Source organism: Papilio polytes, unplaced genomic scaffold (assembly GCF_000836215.1).
Source record: "Papilio polytes unplaced genomic scaffold, Ppol_1.0 DF824180.1, whole genome shotgun sequence".
In the NCBI taxonomy this organism is placed as follows: Eukaryota; Metazoa; Arthropoda; class Insecta; order Lepidoptera; family Papilionidae; genus Papilio; species Papilio polytes.
Window position 1 is genome coordinate 477,689 of NW_013525024.1, and position 22,227 is coordinate 499,915.

General features: G+C 43.4%; 1 protein-coding gene across 11 annotated transcripts; it reads left to right on the forward strand.

The window, feature by feature from the left end:
- Positions 1–243: 243 nt before the first annotated feature.
- On the forward strand, positions 244–22,154 carry LOC106111122 (E3 ubiquitin-protein ligase UBR5). Of its 11 annotated transcripts, none has more exons than XM_013293104.1 (50): positions 244–547; positions 3,458–3,807; positions 3,880–4,046; positions 4,177–4,400; positions 4,703–4,878; positions 5,066–5,256; positions 5,440–5,590; positions 6,079–6,214; positions 6,483–6,643; positions 6,772–6,914; positions 6,990–7,152; positions 7,313–7,695; positions 7,798–7,971; positions 8,130–8,318; positions 8,686–8,797; positions 8,898–9,005; positions 9,275–9,422; positions 9,544–9,687; positions 9,847–10,072; positions 10,214–10,279; positions 10,388–10,560; positions 10,638–10,828; positions 10,992–11,140; positions 11,262–11,428; positions 11,609–11,854; positions 12,004–12,234; positions 12,302–12,480; positions 12,778–12,982; positions 13,136–13,314; positions 13,402–13,585; positions 13,658–13,815; positions 13,966–14,168; positions 14,339–14,504; positions 14,803–14,952; positions 15,306–15,442; positions 15,704–15,819; positions 16,022–16,155; positions 16,481–16,554; positions 16,883–17,010; positions 17,270–17,492; positions 17,617–17,805; positions 18,106–18,236; positions 18,366–18,498; positions 18,614–18,721; positions 18,804–18,966; positions 19,111–19,321; positions 19,490–19,696; positions 19,796–19,943; positions 20,044–20,274; positions 20,415–22,154. In XM_013293104.1, exons 1-50 carry the CDS (start codon positions 486–488, stop codon positions 20,625–20,627), a joined length of 8,601 nt encoding a protein of 2,866 aa, XP_013148558.1. In that variant the 5' UTR covers positions 244–485; the 3' UTR covers positions 20,628–22,154. The 11 variants fall into 11 exon arrangements, with proteins under 11 accessions (XP_013148558.1, XP_013148560.1, XP_013148562.1 ...); XM_013293106.1 differs by having other exon boundaries at positions 18,369–18,498; XM_013293108.1 differs by having other exon boundaries at positions 16,481–16,545.
- Positions 22,155–22,227: the final 73 nt, after the last annotated feature.

Genomic DNA, 22,227 nt, shown 5'->3' on the forward strand with positions numbered 1-22,227 from the left:
CTTTAATTCAAACATTGTAAAATATACACATTTGTTTTATAGTAAAGTTTAATTTTGCAGTTATAATGGCAAAGATGTCTGTATAACATTGATAGTGTTATTTGTTTTATTTGTAATACCTCCATGACTTTAACAATTTACTTGTTTTGTACATGGAAATGAACGTCCTTTTTCAATAATTTATTGGCGATTTTTGTAGTTTTTATGTTGGCAATGATGGTAATTACTTCAAGTTTCAGGAAAACCAACATTACAGACGTAGAAGCCATGTTGATATTTTCTTTCTTTTTTCGTCATGTACCGACTCACATGTATTTGAGAACGAAAAACGATTACTAGTGGAATCACAAGAAATAAAATATGGTGGTTGTTGGAAGTTTTTAGATGGTGGTGTTCTTTTGTTCTAACAACTTTTGTGGTTGATTCTAATGTTGAAGTGCACATTGTTCAATTACTAAAAACATAAGACAAAACGTCTTACGGAAATGTCTTCTATGCATTTTGTGGTTCATCCTTTGCCTGGGACAGAGGATCAATTGATAGACAGGTACGCCTGTTATTTCTGTTATTTAGTGGACTCCATTATATATGTCGACAAATTCTATGCTTGGTAATGAGTAATAAAAAATTGATCGATAGTTAACAACAATACGTTTCTTGACATTATGAAAGGAACTATCGTTTCTTTAAGCTTCTAGAAATATTTTGATAAGTATCTTCGTATAAATCCTATTACAATTTTCTATTTTTTCTTGAATACACTAGATTATTGAGATCCCTAATGGCGTAATCTAAATCGACTTGACACGATGCCGTGATCATTTTGCGAACCCCAAATATCCTAGAATAATATCTGAACCTTAATTTAAAATCATAATACCTGTAACAAGTTGCGTTGACGCCCATTATTTCTTAATACACCTTCAAAATTCTTACTATTTATCCATAGTCGGCTATTTTAGATTTTAAGTTTATGTAATGTCTTTATTCAAAATCTATGTTAAACCTATATATCTGTTTTTTATTTTCAAGTCGACTCTGTTAAAAAGCAATAATATGATAATCTATAATCTTGTAAAGGGTACGCGTTGTAAAAGTTACGCAAAATCATACTTCATCAAAAAAAGTACCCTTTATTTTATTGACTAGAATGTTGAATTAAAATAAGCTCAAATATTTGCAATGTTGTTACACATTTTGCACAGACTAGAAAGATTTACAAATGGTTTCTATTGACATATTGCGATTTTTTTTATATCAATGAACTATGTACATTAAATATTTTTATCTTGAAATTCCAAAAATAAAATTGAGAACTTTCCCTTTTTAGGGTTTTACAGGAAAGTTCTCAAAAAAAGTCCACTCTTGATGATTAACAGTGGTAGAGCCCGCTTTAACATCTTCGCATGAATAGGTTGGCTCGCCCGGTGTCATATCACGACCACACAGAATACAGCAAAAGTGGACGCAATTCCGCGTTTCGTCTGATTAGTGTGGTGCCAGAGGCCTAATTTTCCGATTTTCTTAAGTGGAAAGGATGGGAAGGAAAAGTGGACTTGACGGCGGAGACTCATAGGAAGGGGAAATGTCCTCTTTATGTATGTCGCCTCCGTCAATTAAGGGTAGGCAAAGCATCTGCAATTGCGGATGTTTATGATCAGCGGTCGCTTTCCATTTCGGTGGATTCAGGTGACCGCTTGCTCGTTTGCCACCTTATGTTATAAAAAAAAATCAAACTGGTGTTAACTATATTGGTGTAATAAAACTTGTCCTAACTGTTGGTTGTTGTCACAATGGTGGCGACACTGTCAAGTGTGCTGCAACGGGAAAGAAACCTAGTTGATCACTCCATACTGTCACCACCAACACAAAACAGACATCTGTCATATGTATTACTGTGCCAATCTTCAGTACTATTAGCAGCAAGTCATATAGTGTCTAGTGCCCAAATACTAAAATGAAATTTAGATACATGCTTAGTAAGTGCCGCAAACAATTTAAGGAACATCAACATTTTAATGGAGTTTATGGATAAACTCCATTAAAATGTTTATCCATAAACTCCATTAAAATGTTAAGTCGTGCATGACTTTATCATTTAAGATGCAGTTATACACATAAATATTGTTTCAGTATTTGATTGTAAGCAAACGAATGAAAAGGTTTTCATAGTGGTCCAATAACGAAGTCTTGAATGGAAATTGTCCTGTCAAACAATATTTCCACATAGTTTGTTAACTCTCTGCATATAATAGTGCGAACAGCCTCATCCCTTGGTTAAGTTTACTATCAGATTACATTCTTATAAGCCGATATTAGACGTTCAATTATTCTAATGTAACATTTAATACATTCTACTTCACTATACATTTTTTGTGTGAAAAAAATTTTTGAAGGATAGTTTGAAGTGCTGATCATTCTAATCACAATTTAAACAAATGACTATTATGATTTCTTTGCTCATATCTGCTATGGGTTAGATGGTTGTGGATTTGTTACATACTTTTAAAGGATAGAGGACAAAGGTGTACATTAAAACCCCTCACTCATTTAAATATATTTTTCTTTCCAATTTCTTATTAAATAAGGGTGTGAAGGGAATGAGAACTTGAATTAGCTTGTGGCACACACATTTATCACATGAAATGCAGAATCACTTCCACATCACACCTGTATTTTGTGAGGTTATGGTTACTTTGGTTGATGGAGCCATTTGTGCAGCCATAAAATAAAGAATCATTGTTATTTACTATTTATTTCATTATAATACTGAGAAGAGAGCATTGGTGATGACATTTAGCCACTTTGTAAAGATGTGCATCAGTGGACCACAACTAAGCTAAAACCCTGTTGCATTCACTAAATACATATCCTAATCAAATAACTGTTTAGACTTTTATAATAACTAGTTGGTAAAATTTAGGTTATTCAATATCTTATTCAACAATACCATCAAGGGTGTTGCCAGCTAATAATCTAGGCTTTGAGGGGGGCTAGTAGTAAAAAATACCTATTTTTATTCGTAAGATACACAATATTTCAATTATTTATGTAAATCCCAATGTTTAGTATGTATTTTATATTTATTCTGTTATTTAAGGGGGTAGCAGTCCTACCTGACCCCCACCCACTTGTTATCATGGCCACATATAATTTACATCTGATTCCATGTTATTTGTTATTTTTTAAAGGTTTTTCTCTTTAATTTTTAGCTTTTCAAGAGTGTGGTTTACCTTTGATTAATCTGAATGACTTATCTGTCCATATTCTCCAAATTTTCACAAAATAACTAAAAAAAATCAAAAGACGCAATCGCCGCCCTGTGCAATTTAATGTTTCTCTATTTAGTTAATTTTTGCTTTGGATCGAAATAAAGGATACACAAAAATAAGGATTAAAAGCGCGAATTAATAATTTAAAGTCATACAGAGTTGAAACTGTGAATGTTTGGTTTTAGGTTAAAAGAAGTATCTGAACGTTGGAATCGATATGGGACAGGGGCTGGATCGTCAGCGCTCAGCACGCTGCGCGGTGTGCGAGCAGTGACCGCTGGCCCCGCTCACATCGCTTGCCTACTTGACGACGGCACAATATGCCGCGCCGCATTCTCCATCATCCCCGACAGGCTCGACTTGAGCAAAGCGGATGCCAGTAAGAACGGAGGCAATGGAGGCGGAGGAAGTGGCGGCGGAGGGACGAGTGGGGGGAAACAGGGAGGCAGCAGTGGCGGCTGCGGTTCTAGGCAGCAGCCACGGACTAGAGCTCGAATTATGAGAAACTCGATCCGTGCAGCACCCAGTTCACAAGGTATAACTTAAAGAGTGTTGTGAAACCAAGTAAATAGCAATTTCATGTAAACTAGACGTTTTATTTAATTAGATAATGTCTCAGGATCTACGAGCCGTGCCACTGGCGTTATTATAGGCGCGTCTAGCTCCGGAAGGGTCGTATCCGTTCCGGCGCCTTTTGTGCCTGAAGATTTGGTAACACAGGCGCAAGTTGTACTTCAAGGCAAAAGTCGCAGTCTCATTATAAGAGAATTACAGGTAAAACTTAAAACTCACATTATTTTAATACTACTATACTACTTTTCTGTCCTTAGTTTCAAATTGTAATTTACAAATTATCGATGATGACGACCACGTAAAGTTAGTATACGCAATAAATGTTACACAGCGTACAAATCTTGACGTGAACCTGGCCGTAAACAACTTGCTGTCCCGCGACGACGAGGAGGGCGAGGAGCCGGAGGGCGGCGAGGGCGGCGACGGCTACGTGCCCGAGGACCTCATCTCGCTGCTCGACAGCGGTTTCCACGCCACGCAGCAGGACCATTCCGTTATCATCGACGCCGACGCGATGTTCTCCGAGGACATCTTCGGGTACGCGGCTATCAGAAGGTATACCTGTCGTGCTACGCTCCTGGCCTCTTCTCCACAACCCTTAGCGAACTTAGAACTCAAGCCCCGATCTAGCACGCTGACAAGCTTACGCAGTTTCTGTTTTGTGTTTGTTTTGTTATTGGGTGTTGTTTTTGTGTAGTTATCTGTGTGTTAGTTTATATGTCCAGATTCTAAAAAGCCTCAATACAGTCAGCGAGAATATATCAACAGTCATTTAAGTAAATAAAGAAATAAAAATATCTGGACATATAAAAACAAAAAATTAAAATGGGTTACTTTTAATGTAAACAACCTGGCAGTCGTAACGGCGGCGGCAGCAGCAGCAGCGGCGGGCGCGCCGGCGCCAGCCGCGAGGGCAACAGTTCCACGCAGGAGCGGCCTACGGAATTCAGCAGGTGGCGTGACCGACAGTACTTCGGCCCGAGGAGGTGGCTCGAATCCGCTCTAAGAGACACATCGTGGGATAAAGATGGAGGTATTAGTTGAAATATGACATTTTCTATTGAATCATGTTAATTAATATGTTTCTTAATTTCAGGCTCTCTATTTAAACATATCTTTTTTACATGTATTATTTTCTTTTATTGTTTTCTATAACATGTAAGCAAAGTTGGATGTTCACATATTTACCAACCCATTTTTAAATGATGTAATATTTGAAGTTGACAACAAGAAGAAAGATTCAGCTATGAGCGCGTCGCCTCTGTGGGTGTCCGAGGAGTTGGAGTATTGGGACAGCAATATCCGCTTCACGCACATCGCAGCCACTTACAGCGAGCTCGTGGCCATCTCCAGCCACGGCCAGCTGCACCAGTGGCGCTGGGCCGACGCGCATCCCTACCAGCGCAATGACGTACGTATATCGTCTCAATTGCACACTTAAGTTAATATAACAAAGTACGACATATTCCATACATTCGTTTTTTTTTTTTCATTTAAATTTTATTTAAAATAGGATAACAACAAAATATAGTTATTAAGTCAAGTTTAGACGATAAATAGATTCTTGTTTGTAAGCTAAATGTTTTTATTGCAGTGCTCTAGTTCTAACAGCCTTTACCACCCGCGCGGCAACTGGCTCGGTATGATGTCGGGCGAGCGCATCGTCAACATCAGTGCCGCCGGCATACGCGTCTCCGTCCTAACTGACACCGGAAGGATTGCCACCTTCCTCGATGAGTCTATTGGTAAGATCATTATCAAGCAATAGCTACCACTATTGATAATGGCAACGGTTTTCAAACTTCGTTTAACATGACTTTTTAGCCAACCTAGCCGTACGAAGCGAAACTGAAACCTTGATGGACACTCAAAAAATTGCAGAGTATTATTGATTGACAAACAAAAATTATTTGAAACTAACTGTTTCCGTGTGGCTTCATATTCTTCGTTACCATAATAACCTCGCTTCCTTAATGTTGGCAGCTTGTTATTTATGGTCCCTTTCCCACATGAAGGATTTTTCAATTTATTTACCCCTAAGTTTAATAGCGTAAAAATGTATAGCCAAAATTGAGTCGTAAGTGTCGGGCTTTTTATTAAAGAAAGAATTATTAAAACATATGCTGTGATTGCTGACGTCCTACGCCACGAAGTAGTGTGTGTTTACACTTTATTATATTAGTATAGAAGCTCATATTTCTTTCTCTGTTTACAACAAATTTGTATTGTTTAGCGCATGCACCGGGCGCCGCACGTCTGGAGCACGCGCTGCAGACGTTCACGGAGTTTGGCAGCGACAAGGCGGTGTCCCTGCACGCCTGCTCGCTATACACCGTGGCCAAACTTGACTCTGGAGCTCTCTACTGGTGGTATGTAATTGTGGATTTACTTCATACTATCTTAAAAAATATAATCTATGTTAATTCTTACTATCTTAAAAAAAAATGATTATGTAAATAGACAAAAATGTCTAAAATCATAAAACAAAGGATAAAAATCCTCAAATACACGAATAATATTTCTGTAAAACTAATTATACGTAACAAAAGTGAGTGGTAATAGCAAGGGATGTAATACTCGGGCCAAAGGAAAATCATTAACATTAGTTAGGTGGGTGCTTATATAGTTTGTGTGCAGGGGCGTGTTGCCGCTGGGGCAACGCGCGCGGCTGTGGGAGAAGCACCGCGCGCGCTCCCGCAAGCAGCAGCGCGGACACTCCTCCGCCGCGCCGCAGGACCTGCAGGCCGGTCAGAACGTCACCATGAAGAACGCGCCCATGTACCAGCCAGGCGCTATAGGTCTGTAGAGTGTTACTAATCCCAATTATTATTAATACTATCCTCTAACTTTTTAGCATTATTTAGTAATTACAGAGAAGTACTTCATCGCTCACCATCTCCTGCTAAATCTCTTTGTTGTCATCCAGGCTTCAACATGTCCTCGGGAGTGCCGAAAGTGGGCGTGTTGCAAAACGCGGCCTGGAACTTATCGGACATGTGCCGCTTCAAGTTGCTGCCGCCGCCTCAACTAGACCGCTCCATCTCAGATAAGGACAAGAGAGATATTCAGGTTAATATTTCGCCAAGAGATTTTTTGCTACCCCTACCAGTATGAGTTTATATGTAATATTGAATATGTTTACAGAACCAATCTCCTCTGACCGTGTCCTCGGTGAAAGCGTCCTCTTCGGGCGGCAGCGGTAAGGACAGTGGCAAGGACAGCAACAAGGACATGGCGGACCGCTTAGACATGCCGCCGCCGCCCAGCCCCGCCTCTTCCACCTGCAGCGACACCAGTACTTCACACAGTAAGTTTGTTAGACATTTATTGATTGTACTGTAGTTTGCACCCTTATATGTTTTGTATTCTTTAATGAGCTAACTAAACTGAACCAGCAGTAAAATATACATAAATATGTAATCACAAAATGAAAAAAATATTTGAACAAACACATGTGATTATTTTAGAACGTGCTAAACGTGTGACTGTCCGCGGCGAGGAGGGTTCTTCCAACGATGGCTCCAAACGTGACGAGGAAGAGTGGCCTTTGAAGGAAGTGGTCTTTCTGGAGGATGTGAAGAGCGTGCCGTTGGGTCGCGTGCTCAAAGTTGACGGAGCGTACGCGGCAGTGCGGTTTCCGACTCTGGGCAAGGACGGCAAGGAGGTGTCGCCCTCTACAACTGATGACTGGACCACCGTGCTCCAAGACTGCCGGCTCGTCCGCAAAGATGATTTGGTAGCGGTGAAGTGGGCTCCGGGCTGTGGATCCGGCTCCCGGGGACCGGACTGCCTGCAGCGATCGCCCAGAAAGGTCGCCTTGCCGCCGGAGTTGCAAGTTATTAATATCGCAGTAAGTATCAGCATCATTTTTGTACATTTTTAATTCCTTAAAAATGTAGAAAAAAGTAGTATTTTTCTGGTTCTCAAATAATAAATGAAAAATGTGAAATAGGTCGACAGTCGTGGGGTGCACGCCATAGTACGTCGTCCGGGCGGCGCGCTGGCTTACGCCGTGTACGCGGTGGGCGCCACGCGCGCGCTCACCGACAGCGTTTTCCCCACCGACCACGAGGCTTTGCTCGGACACACTAATGGAGCAGGCATTCAGCTCGCTACCGCCGCAGAAGTAAGTTGTTATCTAAAGTTTTTATACGCAAATTTATTACAACATATAGAAACCGAGACAAAGATAGTTTAGCGACATTATCGAGAAGCATTAGGTTTTAACCTGTTTTCGTTACGATTATATGATATTATATGATATATTATATGTTGCGTGTGCAGGGTAGCGAGGCGGTGGTGGTGATGGCGGACGGCAACGGCGCTCTGTACCCGATAGCGCGCGACTGCGTGGGCATGGTGCGCGAGCCGCCGCCGCTCAACCTGCCGCCCGCGCGCGCCCTCGCCGCGCACGCGCTCCCGCTGCAGCCGCACGGCGCCGCGCACTCGCACCACGCCGCGCTCAAGTCACAGGTACACATTGCACATTGGTAGAGCCCCTTTTAACATCTTAGCACGAATGGGCTGGCTCGTCCGATGTTACGACACCCCAGAAGACAGGCGTGAAGTAGAAGCAATTCCGCTTTTCGTTTGATGAGTCTGGTGCCGGAGCCCTAATTTTAGTCCCTTTTCCTTTTCACTCTTTTCTTAAGAGGATACAATGGGAAGAAAAAGTGGATTTGACAACGGAGGAGACGCACAAGAAGGGGAAATATCCTGTTTGTGTGCTTCTCTGCTTCTGTCAACTTAGGGCTGGCAACGTTTCGCCATTTCGGCGTATCCAGGTGGCCGCTTGCTTGTTTGCCTTAATGTTACTTAATATCTCTCAATTATTTGGTAGGTGGCGCTTATAATAATAGTACCGGAGCCGCAGCTGATGATGCCGCGCGTGCTGCGCTGCGACCTGGACGGCGTGCGCCAGCTGCTGCATCTGCTCGAAGCAGACAACGGCAGTAAGTATACAGCAAAATACCTTACTTATATGGAATATAACTAAATGAATTAAATAATGTTCTCTATTATAGTTTGTAATATTTGTTAATTTTCGTGCAGAACAACAAATACTTTCGATCCTTCAAGAGCGGTGCGACGGCAACAGGAACATACTACATGCTTGTGTGCACATGTGCGCACCTACCTCCAACAAAGAACCCGATGTTGGTAAGTTTATTTATGAAACACTATTGTTGTAGACAATACTAATACAGCAATTTTCGCACATACATTTAATATTCCAAGATGTTGTACCAGGTTAGTTAAATCATTCTTTAATCTCTATATAACTACTTTCTTTCTTCTAATGAATGTATTGATTAAAAAAAATTCCGAATGTATCCAAAGCTATAAAGATAATTTAATCAAAGCGGTCATTCCTTTGACGATCAGTCATCGTTGTTAGTTAGTTTTTACTAATTTGGCATTTGAAATAGTAGAAAATTCTACGATGCCGAACGTAGCGAGCGGCACTAGCGGCAGTGGAAACAATACCGATGAGGCTGTGCCAGCTATTTCTTGGCCCCCAGAAACATTCGAGGCTTCCGGCGATGAAGACAGTTTAATGGGACTCACTAATAACAGGTAAAATAATAGTAATGATTAATTGCTGCATTCACAGCATTAAGTTTTGGTTTCTTGAAGTTTTATTCAAAAAAAATCAAAACCTACTAATCATCAAATGGAATTTACCTTTGTTATGCAGTAAAATATCAAACGGCGGTGCGAACGGCGGCGGCGCGGTGAGCGCGGACCCTGCGGAGCGGCGCGGCAACGCGCTGGCCGCACTGCGCGCGCTTTGCGACAGTGCCGTCCTGCAGCCCTACCTCATGCAGCTGCTGCTCGCCAAGTAAATCAATAATATATTAATTTATCCAGTCACAAACACTTGATAATTTTTTTCGATCCAAAAAAAATTATTTGGCCTTTTTAATTTTAGGTCATAACACTGGTTTACTGATAACATCCTTCCAGTCTTACATTTACAATATTAGTATGATTTGTACAGGGACGGTATGGGCCAAACACCATTGATGGCGGCGGTGGGCGAGCGCGCGTACCGCGCGGCGCTGGTGCTGCTGGACGCGATCCGGGCGTGCCCCGAGGCGGACGAGGCGCAGCGCTCCGATGCCATCTTCCCGCCCAACGCGCACCCCGACCACTCGCCGCTGCTCGTGCTCTGCTGCAACGACACCTGCAGCTTCACCTGGACAGGACAGGAACATATCAACCAGGTACATTTACACAAACACATACTCTACAATACTAGCCGACATTGACACTTGTTAAGATAAATTCAAATTTACTCGTAATTATTTCATTAGGTCTTACAGGTATTTCTGTTTTTATGATTTATTTGTTTCAATGATTTTCAGGATATATTTGAATGTAAGACGTGTGGACTCACTGGATCGCTTTGCTGCTGTACTGAATGTGCTAAGGTAATTATTTTGGCTCATTTTCTTATTACTCAAAATACCGGTTACAAATGTGATTTGGTCTATCAAGGTTGATATTTGAATGAAAATAAATGCTACTTTGGTGTGAAGGTTTGCCACAAAGGGCACGACTGCAAACTGAAGCGCACGTCGCCGACCGCGTACTGCGACTGCTGGGAGAAGTGCCGCTGCAAGGCGCTGGTGGGCGGCAACTGGGCCGCGCGCTGCGACCTCCTCGCCAGGCTCGCCAGGGACACGCAGCTCGCCACACATTTCAACTCCAGGTATGTTTTTTTATTTGTACACTTAATTGGAGGTTAAACTATACAAAATCTCGTGATATAATGTGACGTTTTCGTAGGGGCGAGTCGATCCTGCTGTTCCTGGTGCAGACTGTGGGGCGGCAGGCGGTGGAGCAGCGTCAGTTCCGCGCGGGCGGCGGGCGGGGCCGAGCGCCGCGCAAGCAGCCCGGCTCCGACGCCGAGGTGGACACGCCCGACCACGACCTTGAACCGCCGCGGTTCGCGAGGCGTGCTCTCTTACATTTATTGGGTAATTGTCTATCAATCACTATCAAGGCACGGTTGTATTTTTTACTTATTTCTGTGTGCTAGAGTACTTTCATACCTTTCTAGATATTTAATGACTTTCTATATTGCTAGTAAAAGCCTTAAGGTATTATTTGCAGTTGAGTAATGCTTTTTCAATATACCAGGTGATTGGGCAGCTGTGGAAGCGGCTGTTATGTGTGGCGCCACTGCCTCGGATAACGAAAGTCGACCCGGCAGCCCCTCGCTCAACCAGTCCGGCACCACCCTGCTCGACAAGTTTACACACGCACTCATCGTTAAGTGCACTAATGAAGTGAGAACGGATTTATAAATTCAAATGTCATTAAAACTTAACATAATGATAAAAAAAGTTAATTATATGAATTGGTGTCATGAGATTTTCATTGTTTATTTAATGTGTGTGTGTGTGTCAGATGCTAGACACGCTGCTGCACACGTTGATGCGCGAGCAGCAGAACGAGGCGGTGGCTGGGCGGGCGGAGCGCGCGCGCGAGGTCGCCCGCCGCTTCGTGCGCTCCGTCGCAAGGATCTTCGTCATATTCAGCGTCGAGATGGCACCAGGTGCAGCCAAGAAGAGAGGGTAGGTTCTTTTCAGTAACTCTTGGCGAGACTATTTATAGTGGTCTATTTATTTATAATTATGTATTTATATACTTTTAATATGTTGTATATTTTTTGTTGAACGCTTATGGAAAGGTAAGTGTATTATAATTGTACATGTAATTTAAGAAACGTGTTTGATGTATTTATTATTTCTCAGACCGCTTTCGATTACGTCCTCGTTGGTCCGTTGCCGGCGTGTGTTCGCCGCGCTGGTGGCGCTCGCCGTGGAGGAGCTAGTGGAGGCGGCGGACGCGCTGCTGGCGCCGGTCCGACTCGGCGTGGTGCGCCCTACTGCGCCTTTCCCCCTAGCCACAACCTACGTCGATCTTGTTAATGGCAGCGAAGATTTGTTTGGAGTCGAGCCCCTGTCTACAGGACATACTCGGCTAGGTCACAGTCGCAGGTATATACAGAAAATGTTTTTTTATTTAAATTAATATGCCCTAAGACTAATTTTTAGATGTGGTTTGTTGGTCAGTCGGTTAACTTAATATGTATATTAACAATGTTATAGATTTGTTGTAAATATTAAAAAAAAAACTTAAATAACAGAGAATCAAACACTGGCGGAGGTCGCGGAACGGCTGCAGGCGGAGCTTCAATGGGCGGGTCAGCGCTGGCTCCGGACCGCGCTTCCACACCTGTCGCCACTGAGTACGCAGATGATGTGGCCGAAGCGCCCTCCCTGGGCGGCGACGATGACGCCTCCGAGACCGACGAGCCCGCCATGGCGGCCGCAGACCCCACCCCGGACGCGCAGCACGATGATGCAATGGGCGAGAGGTATAGATGGCATTTTAGTTGATAATCGAGATTTTTTCCCTAAGCGTTAATAACAATTATATTATAGAGGGCAAGAACAACATGTAGTCGTTGAGAACGGCACGGAGCGCGCTGAGGGCGGCGAGAGCGAGAGCGAGCTGGACCTGCTCGCCGAAGTGGAGACGGAGAGCGACTCCGATGACCAGGACAACGCAGAGTCCGCGCAGCGCAGTGTGCAAACTCGTGCCACGCAGGGTTCTGATGCCGGTATGTTGGTCGTAGGCAACGAGAGTAATTCCCAATTTTGATATAATTTAGAAGCCCTCATGCTTTAGTTATTAATATCCCTTGATTTTCCGTCCTTTTTATTTTTTGCCCTTTAATTATTTTTTTAATTTTCGTCAACGCACAAATAAACTGTAAAATCAATCAGTTTAATGAAGACGGAAATAAATGGATGTCATTACGAAGAAGGCTACAAGGATGCAACGCAAATGTGTCTTGAAGCGAAATGTGTCCTCACGGACGCAGCCTTAGAAGTGTTAAACTAAGTGGACTACGCAGCAGGTATAGCATCGCTGCTAATGTATCCAGAGGACGAGAGCGGGGACTCGACGCAACCGGAGGATGAGGACTCGGAGGCGGGAGAGACGGACGAGCAGGACGGCGAGACCGAGCCGCCGCTGCACGACGGCGAGCCGCTGGAGCGCCGCGCCGCGCCGCCCGCGCGCCCCAACCTCGCGCCGCACTCCATGCAGTGGGCGATACGGTGAGCCACAAATACACAAAGCCATCAACTAGAGCGTTCCCTGACCAAAGCACACTTTTTAAAATTATTAACTCTTAGGATAACAAATTCTAATATATTGTCAAATAGAAGTAGTCTCACAAGAGCAATTTATTAAATAAAGACACTGTTTAGATCTCGCGAGCCGACGCGCGGCACGACAAGCAGCGCGGGTGGCGTGCGGCTGACGGGCAGCTCTTCGCTGGTGTTCATCGACCCCGCCTCGCTGCGCCGCTCCGCCGCCGCGGCCGCTGCCGGCGCGCACGACCCGCACTCTACATCTACCACATCGTCCTTCTTGGCACGAGCGTTCGGTGAGTTTGCATATATTATATTATACAGAATATGGAAGGACTTTCTTATTACTTCTTTCTATACACGAAAAAACCAATGTTTTCCAGGTATTGTGATCCGGCAAATCGCAGATCTACTGTGGGAGTATGAACGTATAACTCTCCCGTTGCCGCGCCTCGTGCCGCTGGCGTACCGCGAGGCGCTGCGCCTGCAGTGCTACCTCGAACGACAACTAAAACCCACTTGGGACTGGCTCGTAACCGTTATGGACGCTACTGAAGCTCAGTTGAGGTAGGAGTCAGTAGTTAGAAGTGGTACATGTGCCGCTTAGGACTACGAAAGTAATTTGTTAAAAATGTTCAGATTCGGTGCTTCGTTGACTTCGAACAACGCGGGGTCTGCTGCGGCGGAGCACAACCGCACCAATGCCACCACCACACGGCGCACCACCTCATTCACCTCGCCCGCTACGCGCATTATCGGCTTCTCTGAGGGACCCCGCACCCGTGATCGAGACCAAGGTACCGCGATTTTTATAAACAATGTTATTATTATAGCATCTACTCTAATTCTTGCAATAAGCGGGTAATTGTTTCACGTTTACAATGTTTTGTTTTCAATTTTAAATCTTGTTCTTAATTAAATAAGTAATATGTAATGTGTGTGTCTAGGTGTGGAGGCGGGCAGCGCGCGGCGCGAGTTCCTGGCGTACTGTCTGTCGCTGCTGCGCGCGCACAGCGCCGAGCACGCGGAGCAGCTGCCGGTGCTGGACGTGGCCGCGCTCAAGCACGTCGCCTACGTACTCGACGCGCTCATATACTACATGCGTGCCGCGCAGCCGCAGCCGCACCACCACCCGCATCTGTGGACACCAGTGAGTACACTATTATTATACAATCAATTGATGGTGAATCACGACAAAACAAGTTAGCTTACATTCTTTCATTAAAGATATATATACAGTTCTTTTCTTTTCGCCTTATCAATAAATTTTGAATGTCGCGTATTATACACTTATTAAATGAATTAATCGTGAATATATAGGATGAAAACGAAAACGAGGAAGGTGAAGAGGAGATGGTGGTGGGAGGCGGCGGCACCAACGAGTCTGACGGCGAGGGCGACGGCGCACGCGGCCGCACGCACGCATTCTTCCAGCGCTCAGATTCCACGCTCTGTCTGGGATGTCCCCCGCCTGATCCTTTCAACAGTAAGTTTTAAAAAAAATATTACGTTTTAAATGGTTTAATATTAATTAATTACTTTGTTAACTAACATGTTTTATGTTTCAATAGAATCCTCTACTTACTATATGTGTGTTCACAATACGTAAATTATACAGTTACGGTCATCGTTTGCGTAGCGCAATTCTAATATGAAATATTTGTAATTATACTGCTGCCGATGTCAACGTTCTAATTTTGCAGCTAACACAAATGTAAATGTGCGTAAGTTGGTTTGCTGCACTCGAATGTTACAAAAGGGCAATTAAATGTATTAACGAACAGTGACAATGCAAGATGCGCTGCCGCTGGCCGACCAGCCGCAGCTGCTGCAGCCCAACGCGCGCCGCGAGGACCTGTTTGGCATGCCGCGCCAGCCCGTCACCCTGCCGCCCGCAGACGACGCACACGCCGGCGCCGCCAACCCGCTTGAAGGTAACCAGCCCTCTTCATGCCCCGTCCCACCATCTACATAAGCAGTATTTACAGACGCGGAAAATCGCGGTGTTTCACTTATAGAGAAGTTGATCCTTGCAGTGAGAATAACTCTGCATCTTTTTACAAATAAGCAATTAGGTAGCAGTGAGTTTCACAAACGACGGAGTAATAATAGAAAACATATGCGTCTGTACGCATGTTCAAAACGTTTTTAAACGTTTAGTTAAAGTGGTTTACCACTGTAAATTTTATGATGGAACATCGCCATATCCCCCGACTGTAAATGTATAAGTACCCAATTATAGTCTAATTTACAAGGTGTAAATGCGACATATGATAAAAGCTTAAAGTGGTGTGCCTGTTGAAAGCGGTTCCTCGTCGTCTTGGGTTATCGTCGCGCGGCACCGAGCGCGGCTGGTCCCCGCCCGCGCGCCCCGCCTCCGCCCCGCCCGCGCACACGCACGCCATGGCGCGCGACGAGCCGCAGGTAACTATGTTACGTATTATTTACGTTACACACTCTTTGGTATATCAACCAATCCGGTAATAATAACAAAGTAAAGCTTAGTTACTTAAAAACGAGGTTCAGGCTAAGCGCCATCTGCGCTCGGCCACCTCAAGCCAGGTGAATCTGTAAATTCATGGCAAACAGTGGTAAGGCAGTCACAAAAAAACATGAAGAGAACATAGATGATTTTCTTCTGTATTATACATACTATTTTAACCACCAATATATAAAAATTTACAGGACTTATCCTGTGCTAAAGATACTGTGACAAAAATGGACACCGGAAGTGATAATGAATATCCTTCGGACTCTGATTCCGATGAAGCCAGACAAATTCAAAGGAAGAAACACCACAGGTAAGTGTGAAATAAATATTTTTTAATGTTTTGTAATGGACAATGGTACATCGACTGCTACTTTGTGTAGCTTCGTTTATTTGTTAAAATCAATTAAAACCTTAAATATTAACGTACCCAAATTGTACATAGTATTGGTTCGCCCCCTTTTTTGTAAATTCTTTCGTAAAATGAAATTTGTTAAAAAATAAATATTTGTTAGGCATCCGCACGCGTCGACGTCAGGCAGCAGCTCGCGGCCGGAGCCGCCGCCCTCGGAGTTCCACACGCTAGTGGACACCGCCTGCTCCATCATTGACGCGCCGCACCACCAGAACATCGCGCTGCCTAAACCTGGTACATTACTGTTTTATGATTAACTAGGTGTTGCTCGCGATTTCCCCCGCCTTATAGTTATTTCAATACATACAAAAATACAAATTTAAAAATCTTTCCTCTCTAAATATTTGTAAAGATGTGTTACGTTTTGAAGACGTGTCTCACTTGTACCAATTAGTATACAACGAGTTCAGTTGTTGCTAAGCTAAATATGTATAGTGATATCACTTTAAGTTATCTTGAACTGTTCACAAAATAACGTTAAAAAGTGAAATATACGTAAAAACCGCTATGTATACAATTTTTCGTTCATAATATAATGCTATGTTTGTTTATGTTGCAGGCGCGAGTGCGGCGGCGCACGAGCCGCGCCCCTCCACCTCGCGCAGCCCCGGCAAGACTGTTATTGTACGTGCTGTAAGTCACTCCACTTATTTGGGGGACTTTTTCTTTATCAAAATTATACCCTAACGTTCTTCTATTGGACAATCCTTCTTTAAACTTACCTAATCATACGAATAAATAAACGATTTAACCACATTAGATGATTTCAAATTTTGTTCCGTAACTAAAATAAATTTTAATCTGTAATTAAAAATAAACTAATATCTTTGCTTGTTTTCCTTTTTTGGATATTTGCTAATATGAATATTGCAATTTTAAAACGCTATCTTTATTTAAAACTGATTTTTAATAACAATAATAAAACTTTATTTTTGTTTGGCTAATTTAAAGAATATTTCAGGGCGAACTATTAAGTGTTGCTGATCCTTTGGAGTCGCAGGAGATATCCGCGCACGTGACCGTCGAGACGACCGGCCTCACCACCACGCCCTTGTTACCTACACAAGTACTTAATGCACCTGCGCAAGCGTATGTATATTGTTTACCTATATTTTTTTTAGGTTGCCTAGTATTGTGTTTTTTTTTTCTAGTTGGATTGTTCAAAACAGTTTTAGTGAAAGTAACACAAACAAGTATCTTGTATCAAAGTAAATATCATAAAAGTCTTCTGGATAATTCATTACTCGGTGAAATAATTTGAGTTTCACCACTTTAAGTTTAGGTATTGTGTGTAGTAATACACATGAAGCCTTTATTTAAAACGGAATGTAATGTGTGTATTCAACAGGCGCAGTTGTCCATCTCTGGGTGCGAGCGTGTCGCACGACCTATTGCTGGGCCGGTGGCGGCTATCGCTGGACCTGTTCGGGCGCGTGTTCACGGAGGACGTGGGCTTGGAGCCCGGCTCAGTGGTCGCTGAGCTCGGCGGCTTCCCCGTCAAGGAGGTCAAATTCAGGCGCGACATGGAGAAGCTGCGCAACTCGCAGCAAAAAGATTTGACTCTACATAAGGTATACAGCTTTATAATATTAATTATGTATTTAAATTAATCTCTACTAATTATATTAACCGACCGGTACGCTTATTGTAAGACTTAATAACGTTGACTTTATATTTATATATTCTCTCTATCAGATGGAGCGCGACCGTGCGAAGCTGCTGCAGCAGACGTTCGCAGAGTTGAACAGCGCGTTCGCGGGACAGAACCGTCGCGCGCACAGCGCGCAGCCGCCGCTCGCAGTCAACCGCGTCAAGGTCACCTTCCGCGACGAGCCCGGCGAGGGCAGCGGCGTCGCCCGCTCCTTCTACACCAGCGTCGCCGAGGTAATACATTCACACACGCACCACACATTAAACATACATGCTTCTTACTTTGTTTGGCTGCTATCATACTTCATACTTATATTATGCATGTGAAAGTTTAGATGTATGGGTGGATGGATGTTTGTTAGAGTTTGTAGCATAAACGGCTGAACGGATTTCGATGAAAGTTGGTATAAATGTAGAGGATAGTCTGGAAGAACACATTGACTTACTTTTTTTTTAATTCTACGTGAACAGAGGCAACTCTGTTGCAACGCCCGCAAGGGCGAAAGCTAGTTTATCATATAAATTTTGCAACAGGCGCTATTAGCAAATGAGAAACTGCCCCCCTTGGAATCGACGTCGGGCAACAACATCAACAGCAATGCGGCCAACGGTACTTCGAGCTCCAGCAGTACTAATGCTGGCGCCAGCGCCAACACTGGCACACGGTAAATATTCACTGCGCACATCGGAAAATTTAGAAATTCATAGTTCGAATTAGTTTTAAGATATAATAAAGTGATTTATTGTCTTGAACTACTATTAATAATTAGTATCGAACGTTTATTGATATTTAGCAGCAGCGGTGCTGGCCGGGCGCGCGCCAAGGACACGGCGCGGCGCGTGCCGGGCAGAGCGGCGCCGCGGCCGCCCACCGCGCGCGAGCCGCGTCGCGTCCTCAGCATCGATGCAAGGCCCTACTCGCCACAGGTAACTACTTTTATATACATTTACTTGCTTTTTGTAGATTCTTCTTTTTAAAAAATATCACATGTTATTGGCTTGTTTACACAATGCGGTAGATGTATATTTTGTCACATTTCAGGCCGCACCTGGAAATGAGGGGGCAGGGTATAGCGGGGACCGGCCCGGCGGACATAACGAACATCTCACTTTGCATCAGGCACAGCTCGGCGAACGATTATACCCAAGAGTGAGCAAATATACTATCACATCTCATGTATCAGAACATTTACAAGAACATAAAGTGATATTCAGTATATTTTTTATCGCAGGTACACTCACTACATCCGACATTTGCGGGTAAAATCACTGGGATGCTGTTGGAGTTGACGCCTGCCCAGCTTTTAGTCCTACTTGCCAGTGAAGATGCGTTGAGACAGAAAGTGCGAGAGGCCATGGACCTCATAGTCATGAATCCTTCCGAAGCTATACTAGGTAAGCATAAACCTATTATATCACGCCACGAAAGTTAGTAAAATATTTTAAGATTTGAACACAGGCAGCTTCTGTCACATACAACCCAAGTGTGTTTCTTGTGTTTGAGTGTCAATTGATGTTATATTTATTTTGTGTGTGTAGATCTGGACGTGTTCTCGCTGTCGGAGCGCGGCGGGGGCGGCGGCGCAAGCGGCGGCAGCGGCGCGGGCGCGGCGCTGGGCGCGGGCTCGTCGGCGGCGGCGGCGGACGACGCGGCGCCTCTCTTCTACTCGCCTGGCAAGCGCGGATACTACTCGCCGCGACAGGGACGCGCCACCGCTGAGCGCATCAACGCCTTTAGAAATGTCGGCAGGTACGACCGAACTACAAACACCACATAATAATGTTAAGTTCAAAAAATATGTGGATGATGTCGTAATATTATTTTTCTACACATCATTATACGTTACACTACAGCGTATATTGCCTTTTACTATTGTTATTTAAGTATAACTAACAGTTACACATTTTTTTCTTATAGAATCATTGGGCTGTGTCTGCTACAAAATGAACTGTGCCCGATGTTCCTCAATCGGCACGTGCTGAAATACATCCTGGCTCGACCGATACGCTTCCATGATCTCGCGTTCTTTGACCCCGTCGTCTACGAGAGCTTGCGCCAACTCGTCGCCGACGCTGAGAATGGAGATTCTCATTCCTTGTTTGCAGCTCTCGATCTCAACTTTAGGTAACAGCTTCACTTATAACCATTTGTGATCAAATAAAATTTATCAAAGTGTCTTATTCTGTAGAACGTCGGTTCAAAATTGTTCTAATATTGTTACAGTTTGGAAATGTGTGAAGAAGAAGGCGGTGGTTGTGTGGAGCTGGTCCCCGGTGGCCGAGAAATCGAAGTGACCGCGCTCAACGTGTACGATTACGTGCGCAAGTACGCGCAACATCGGATGCTGCATTCGCAGGAAAAAGCACTCGAGGTATGTTACTAAATGTACTATATATTCTTCGGTTGTTTTTTCATCGGCATATTATAAGGAAAATGTCGCTAGCACATGTTTAATTCATTTTTACTTTCAGTCGATACGTGTAGGAGTACTGGACGTGTTGCCCGAGTCATCTCTGGAGGGCTTGACCGCGGAAGACCTGCGGCTGCTGTTGAACGGCGTGGGCGACATCAACGTGGCCGCGCTGGTCTCGTATACGAGCTTCAACGACGAGAGCGGCGAGCCACCCGAGCGGCTCGTGCGCTTCAAACGCTGGCTCTGGGCTATCGTTGACAAAATGACTCATCTTGAACGACAAGATCTGGTATGTTTTTGTAATTATTACAAGCATATGTTTAGAAAAATTTAAAGGAGTGGCTCATTTGCGTGTAGGCCAAATTATACTAAATTTAAGAGTAATAAATCGTTGTACGAAACGGGTAAAAGGTTTATTGTTTGCGGCAGGTGTACTTCTGGACGGGCTCGCCCGCGCTGCCGGCGTCGGAGGAGGGCTTCCAGCCGATGCCGTCGGTGACGATCCGTCCGGCGGACGACGCGCACCTGCCCACCGCCAACACGTGCATCTCGCGGCTCTACATCCCGCTCTACTCGTCGCGACACGTGCTCAAGCACAAGCTGCTGCTCGCTATCAAAACTAAAAATTTCGGCTTCGTGTAGATGCTATTTAGCCACCGATTCTATGTACCTCTAGCTGTAAGCCCAGTCATGTAAGACTGCCGTTGTATCTCCTCGTCGGGTGGACGGATCTATGATGTCTTGTATTTATATAATGCCATAAATATAGCTCTTATGTCATATATGTTATATAGAAAGCCTACACTATTGTATGTCTCGTATTCTCTTTATGATCTTGGACTAAATTTATATATTAGGTATTATGGACTGAAATAACACAATCTATAGCTTCTATTCAAATATTGACCTGAACAATGCAAGCGGTCCGGTGTGCACAAGTTAATAGTAATCAATAATCACGTTTGAAGTAAAGTTCTACTTTACATACATTTAATTCAAGTCTTATTATAGTAATATTTAAAAGTTTATATACATATACATGTAATGAAGTGTATGTATTGAGTAGCAATCAATTTATGGTATGTTATTTAAAATCGTAAGTTTAATCTTACAATATAAATAGATCGTGTAATCAAAAATATGGACTTCCTTCTATTGTTATGATTTGCGGAATGAAACTGGGAAGTGACTCCTAGGAAGCGACCCTCACACTTTCGTATCCTGTCTAATATAAGTTGATTCGTTTTAACAAATCATAATAGGAATGGGTACTTAATGATCTATTCAAGTGAAAAATACAAAAAACCTGTTCATTTCAATTTCTTGTTCGTCTTTATATTTGTATAAAAAATTTCTTAACCTAAAATCAAATTTAGAATAAACAGAAAAAACTGTCTGTATTAAAAAACCCAATATAGTTAATTTATGTAGTTCCATTTTTAGGTAACTGCTTTATAGACAAATATATGAAGCATTAAATTATAAAAGTGACTGTTGTTTAAACGTGTTTTAGCTGGTTAATTATGCGTGAAATTTCATTTTACTAAGATGCTCGTTCATTAGGCTATCTACACATCTTAGCCGCCGGCTTTTTTAAAACCGATCTTACTGGCGGCTTGCGTCCGCATGTTTCCCGACGGCATGCCTCTCCACTTATTCATTTGAAAATGTGAACGAGTTGTGCCGTTGGAAAAAAATTCGACACAAGCCGCCAAGTCCACCCACCCGCCGACACAAACCGTGCGTCCTGGCGGCGCCGGTATATAGACAGCCTAAAATACGCCGTAATCAGTACAGAAACTACGATACTTCCTAGACGTGAGTTGCCAAACGCATCAACTTATTAGACAAAGTGTAGTTTGACTGCGTACTTTTTTTATTACATTGACTGTATTGAACATTTCTTGTGGAATCACAAACTGTTACTCTTTAACTGTGTAATATTTTAGTAAACTTGTTACATAGGTAGATGTATAACATTATAATAATCCGATTGGTACACGTGCAACATGTTTGGAACTAGGGAGTCGAGGCGGCGAGTAACGGATATTGTGATATCAGAGGAAGTATTATGCGCCTCTATCTCTAAATTTAAGATTATAATTAGATTTCATTACTTTGATTAGTTGTATTGATATGGTTCGTAATAAATAATCCTTAAAATGCTTATATTACTGTTTTTTTTGTTTCCCCTGGCACACATTTAAACTAACTGAAGAACAAATGGACATAATGAATGAGG